Source organism: Capsicum annuum, chromosome 1, assembly GCF_002878395.1.
Source record: "Capsicum annuum cultivar UCD-10X-F1 chromosome 1, UCD10Xv1.1, whole genome shotgun sequence".
Classification (NCBI taxonomy): Eukaryota; Viridiplantae; Streptophyta; class Magnoliopsida; order Solanales; family Solanaceae; genus Capsicum; species Capsicum annuum.
In genome coordinates this window covers 126,922,724-126,929,476 of record NC_061111.1, presented here as the reverse complement: position 1 = coordinate 126,929,476, position 6,753 = coordinate 126,922,724, and the positions used below count along the sequence as shown (strand labels likewise).

General features: G+C 26.5%; 1 protein-coding gene across 1 annotated transcript; it reads left to right on the top strand.

The window, feature by feature from the left end:
• Positions 1 to 741: 741 nt before the first annotated feature.
• LOC107879191 (arp2/3 complex-activating protein rickA) lies at positions 742 to 1,900 on the top strand. The gene has a single exon (XM_016726287.2). It carries the CDS (start codon positions 1,050 to 1,052, stop codon positions 1,608 to 1,610), a length of 561 nt encoding a protein of 186 aa, XP_016581773.1. The 5' UTR covers positions 742 to 1,049; the 3' UTR covers positions 1,611 to 1,900.
• The last annotated feature ends 4,853 nt before the right edge of the window (positions 1,901 to 6,753 follow it).

The following is a 6,753-nucleotide window of genomic DNA, read 5'->3' as shown; positions in this document are numbered from 1 at the left end:
AAATATGAAAAAAAAAATTGTCTCTTCTTGATTAGTGAAAAAAGACAAGTAAAATGAGTCATTAAATTAAAAAAATTGGGATGGATAATTTGGGATGAGGGGAGTATGACTCTATCAAACTCACATTAAATATTGTCATTATACATTTGAGTTAATTACTCTTTCATTAAATTACTAAATTTAAAGTTGAATAGGATTTTCAATTGTCTCTTGATTTTTTAAACATGTCAACTATTTTGAGATAATTATTTTAGCAACTATGTCAAGTAATATGAGACACAAGGAGTACTAAATAAATAAATATAACTTTCCTTTTTAGACAAACCAAAAAAAAATGGCGTGTCACAAAAAATGGAACGAAGGAAATACTCCCTCCATCTTATTCACTATTAACTTGACACATAAATTAAGAAATAATAAATGATGGAGTAACTTTATTACATCCCTATTTGAATATAATTACTTTTTGTGAAATGCATTGATTTATGAATAATATTTAATAGTAAAGATAAAATGGATAGAAAAAATTAATAATTATTTATTAATATTTTAAATTAAATAAATATTATTAAATATCTATTTTTAATTATAAAAACAAATATTATAGTATGACTATAAAACTTTCTAAATTTATAAAAACATTTATATAATTATAAAAGCTTCAAATTTCTACTCCTATAAATATAATCATTGAAAACAAAGTTATATGGACAAGAATGCCCTCGGTTTCACGTTCAGTGTTAAAGAGTAAGAAAAGTGGAACGTGTCGGTGGTCCATCTTTTTGAACATGCAGGCTCCTCACTGCACTTTTAATTTCACACCCTACTTCCACTGTTACTATATTTAACACCTTTCTTAATGCCTCAAAAAGATTAGAGCATTTTTTGTAGCTTCATTTTCAAGTGACCTCTCCTTCCACTTTCCATCTCCACTCTCCACTAACCAAATTAAAACAGTACAGAGTCTAGTCAGTTCTCTATAGCACTCTCTCTAGCTATTTCTCTTTTCTAATTTGATCAAAGGGTGGGTGAGGCAAAAACTTGAGAAAATGGGAGTAAATTTAGCTCTTTTCAAGAATCTAATTGTGGTCATCATAGTGGTGATAATGGCTATGGAAAATGAGGGTAATTGGGTAACTGCAAATGGGACTTGGGCAGGTTCAAAGTACCAGATTGAATGTACAATGTGTGCAGCATGTGACAACCCATGTGCCACCCCATCTCCGCCATCACCTCAGCCACCCTCTCCTCCGCCGCCATCTTCCTCCAATAATTGTCCTCCACCACCGTCCCCCCCTAGCTCCGGTGGAAACTACTACTACTCTCCACCGCCGCCACCGCCCTCTTCCTCCTCCGGTGGCGGCGGCGGCAATTACTACTACTCACCACCTCCTCCTGGTGGATCAATTGGTAATTACTATCCTCCACCCTACCAAAATTACCCTTCTGGCCCTCCACCTCCACCTCCAAATCCAATTGTTCCCTATTTCCCATTTTACTTCTACAATCCTCCACCGCCTTCACAATCTGCTGCTTTCAAGCTCACTGTTTATTCTTCTAAATCTTATTTTTTTGTCACTGCGTTCATTGCCTTGTTCATTTTCCTTTGATAATTCACAAAGGGGGAATTAAATAAATTGTCGGAATCACAGATCTACAGTCTTTGCGGAGATAAGAGCAAGAATTTGAAGATCGAATATTCAATTGTCCGAAGAAAAATGGAAAGCTGAAGTTGTCCTCTCTTTTTTCTCTCATCCTCTGGGGTATTCTGTAAATTCTTGACAATTGTTCTTATGCTTTCGTAATTTTAGTAGTTTTTTTTGCTTAACTTAATTCATATTCGTACAGAATGTAAGAAAATTTTAGCCAATTTTGCAAGATGAAGTTAACTTCTCATTAATATTCTTAGGGATCGTTTGCTTTGGAAACAAGTTATCCTGAAATGAAATTAGTAGTTATGCTGAAAAAATTTATGTTAATATTTATTAAACGTAAATATCAAAATATTTTAATTACTTATTCATAATAAATTTGTTAGGAAAAAAGGAAATTTGAAGTAAGACTAATAAATATTTCTCCAACCTTTGGATTAAATTTGAATTTTATTATATAAATAGTTTTTATGGTGTCACTATTATTTTTCTATTACTATCTCTTTTGTTGCATTTAATAAACTCATATAATTGTTCAAATTAATCAAAATGAATGAAAATTTGTATAGTAATTAAAATTTAAATTAGGGATAAGATTGATAAAAAAAAATTGATGTGAGGACTATCAAAATTTCATATTATTCTCATATATAGTAGTAAAGTAACGGAATATATATATGTGTGTATGTGTGAAAGGTGGTAATTGGAGGTTGATTTTGTTATTTATGGCTTTATCCCAAGTTAAATAATGTTGGAATTATTTATATCACCTAAAAGGTGGGATAACTTATTTTGGTACTATTTCTTAGTCTCGGAAAAAGTTATTCCAAATTTGGCAACCAAACAAAACACCAAAAAATTTATTCCGGGATGATTTTTTTTAATCCTGAGACTATTTATTTTAATACCGAACCACAAAAGATCCCTTAGAGCAAATTTTATTCACAGTCACTTACCTTTATACCTATTACGAAAAAATACTTTTTTTTTTATTCACTATGCAAAAGTCATTATATTTCTATCCGATCATCACAAAAGTTACTACGATCGAATTTCACGTTAATCCTATCGAAAAAAATGATATGAATAAAAACTTTAATTAGTTCTTAATTTTGATTTAAGAAAATATAATATATTACTCATATTTCGACCCTTTTTATATGTGTCTAATCTAATTTTTTTATAAATTATATAATAAAAGAATACTAATTCTTAATAGATTAGGCTACTTAGTGAAGACTATTTTCATTCTTTTAAAAATGATTGATATTTTTACAAAATATTTTATAATATTACATTCATCTGTCAAAAAGATGTATAAAATAAAAAAAGTAATAAATAAGATAAATTTTTCAAAACACATAAAATAGAAATACGTATGTATAATATTATTTTTTAAAAAATTATTTTAGTTCTTTGAAAATAAATTAACATTCTAAAGATAATTTTTATATAAAATCTTTTAAATTTTGTCATCGAATAAGAATTGTCAAAATTTCTACAAATAATGTTATTGATGATTGTGTTAATAAAAGCAATAAAATATAAGTAATTTAGTAAATAAAATAAATTATTGAAGATTTAATTTTTATATTCATCAATAAAATTAACTAAATTATATATAATTTATCAGAAACTGAATATTACAATGAAAACTTCTAAGTAATTAATTGATTAGACAAACAATTAAAATCACAACGAAAAACTCAATAAATAAATTAGTTTATCATATTATTATGATATACCGAATGCAAAGGCTTAAGTGGCAAGAAAAGAAATGTATGAAAAAAATAATTTTATCAACTACATGTCACAATTTTAGAGAGAGAAAAGTAATTTTATCAACAACATGTCACAATTTTAGAGAGAAAAGTAATTTTATCAACTACATGTCACAATTCTTAATGAGAAAAGTAATTTAACAACCGCATATAACAATTTTAGAGGATTTTTAAAAAGTTAAAATTATCATAATCTTATAATTATATAATAATTTACCAACACATGTTTCAATTTTAAAGAATTTTAAGAAAATTCAAATTATCATAGTGTCATTGTGAGGACTGTCAATTTTGGTACCCTGCCTTATATATAAATATAATTTTAGTTTCATAAATATATCAACTAATATTTTTTTATGAAAATACTCGCTAGGTGTCTATTAATAATTGATATTCTTTTATTATATAATTTATAAGGAAAATAAGGTTAGACACATATAAAAGGAGTCAAGATATAGATAATAAATTATATTCTCCTTAAATTAAAATTAAAAACTAATTAAGGTTGTCACATCATTTTTTAGTGGGATTATTGTAAAATCTAGCTATAGTGATTTTTGTCATGGTCGAAACCAAGTAAAATGACTTTTGTGTAATGAATGAAAGAAAAGTGATTTTTGTATAATAGACGCAAAACTAAGTGACCATGAATGAAAATTACTCAATATTCTTACTATTATGCTTTCTATTAGGTCCGTGCTAAAATCGAACTCAAACTCATGATAAAGAATATAAAATTTAATTTTAAAAGTAAAATAACTTAAATCACATTTTTCTATTACATAATTAATTTAATTTAGTGATATGTTGATTATGTCTTGTGTGGTAAGTTATTATGATTATTAAAAAAATTTCGTTCTATTTGGATAACTTTTAAATGACTTTATTTATGAGAAAAAAAAGTATGGAAGATAATTCGCAAATATGAGTAGACATAGAATTCAATTTTAAATAAATAAATGATGTGTTCAAAATGTTTTAATTTTTTTTTGTCATATTTGATAAATTTTAAAAAAATATATTTTTTCTAGAGAAATAGGTCTTTTTAGACTTATAAAAATGATTTCGTAGAGTAGAAAAATAATATTCTGTATGTCACATTAATTAAGCTTTTCGCTCTTTAATATACTTTATCTTCACCCCAGTGATAACTCCTATCCCTGCCACCCCATACCCTAACTTTCGTAGTACTTATCTAAATTATATATAAATAATTTTTAAATATTATTTTACTAACAACCCAAATATAAGAAAATAAGTAAGAACCACACTAATTTTTTTCAAAAATATTTTAAAATAATTTTTTTTCATTAGAAAACATGTTTGTACCAAACACGCACCTTAAAAGAGAATAAGTATTATTAGAAAATAATTAATTCTCTGATTGAAAAAGAAACTGTAACTTCAAAGTTGCACAAATTTTATCAAAATGTAAAAAAGTAAATATGCATTCTATCCGTTTCATTTTATTTTATATTGGTTCATTTGGTATTTCTATTAATAAGAAGCTATTTAATAGAAGTTTGTTTATTTATCTTGATAGTTATTATTTGAAAGTGTATGATTGACAACTATCATGTTGTATAATTACTTAATGATAAGAGTAATATTGAAAGAAAATAATAAACCTCTCTTTATTTGCTAAAATAATAAGTAAAAAGAAAATTTTTATATAAGGGTCAAGCAAAATAAAAAGAGAGAAAAAATGGTACTCTCTCCATTCCTTTTCACTTTTTTCTTTGACTTGAAAAATAACTTAAGGATTTAATATATTAAGAGTAAAACATGTGAAACTATCCTTGTTAATTATGTCTTAAAAATTTAAATTTGGCTATTAATACTTTATGTAATTACTTGAAAATAATAATCATAATGTAAAATAATTCTAATCTTTCGTTATTTACTAAAATAAATACTTCAGAAAAATAATTATTTTTTAATATAAGAAATAAGTAAAAAAAAAAATAAGTAATCTAATGAGGAACAAGAAGACATTTATAAAAAAAAAAATACTATATAGTTCAATCACAAAAATCTAAATAAAAATATCTTAAAATAATAAATGAGGACAAATGTAATAATATGTGTGAAAAACATAAATATGTATGGCTATTTAATTGCATTAAAAAAATTTGTGAGTACTATCAAAAAGAGAGATTCTCCTTTATATGTGGTAATAATATTTTCACTACAATTCATATATGTAGCTCATATACTATAGAATTGATTTTTGAGAAAAGACATCTTTCTCCCTATGAACTTGTCATTCCAACTCACTTTAACACTTAAATTTAACTTTCGTTTCTTTACCCTCTTAACAACTTTCAAGTGAATTAAATTCATCTCTATGACTGACGTGGCAAAAAAAAAAGGCGAGTGATTTTTTTTTTAAAAGAGCCCACTTTATTGTTATATATATATATATATATGTATGTATGTATATATGTATATAAAATTAAAAGAAAATCAAGAAAGGGCATGTCTTCTACATCAGAAGACATTTTCATCTTCTCTATCACTCCACTTCCCCACCTGCACCCCCCAATACTTCATTTCTTCATCTTCTTTATACCCCACCCCGTTTCTTCGTATTCCCTTCCTATCAAGTCTTAATTGATCTAATATTTTATTTTTCGATAATCAAAAAGGCTCCAAGATTGATGAACGAGTTTGGTTCTTGGCTAAGAATTTCATGTCATGCGAATACCATCTATGCCATTTCTGAATTTGGGACTGTTTATGCCATTTCTGTAGACATTTTTAAGTAAGAGATTGAAAATTTGAGAGTTTTGGAATTTTAGATTTTGATTAATGTGAAAGAATTTGGTTATGAGATTTTGTGTATTGATGTATTTTTGTGATCATGTACTTGTATTTAGTCCATTGTTGAATTTGCTCAAGTTAATTCAAGTTAATTTTTCATTCGATGAAGAAAAAAAATTTATTGAAAAGATTGCAACAATGGTGAATGAAAGAGAAAAAAGGGATGCTTTTATGTGAAGAAGAAGAAGGAGGAGGAGGAGGATGAGGAGGGGGGGGGGGGGGGGGGGGGGGGGTGAGGGAGAGGAGAAAAGAAAATGGGGGGGGGGGGGGGGGGGGGGGATGAGGGCTGTGAAGAAGAAGAACGGAGGTGGGGTAGGGTCTATTTTATTTATATAAAATATATATTTTTATAAATAAATAAATAAATATATATATATATATATATATATATATATAAAGAGTATATTTATATGTCTTAAATAAAATATATATATATATTTATATTTAAAAGAGTATATTTTATATATATATATATATATATATATATATATATATAT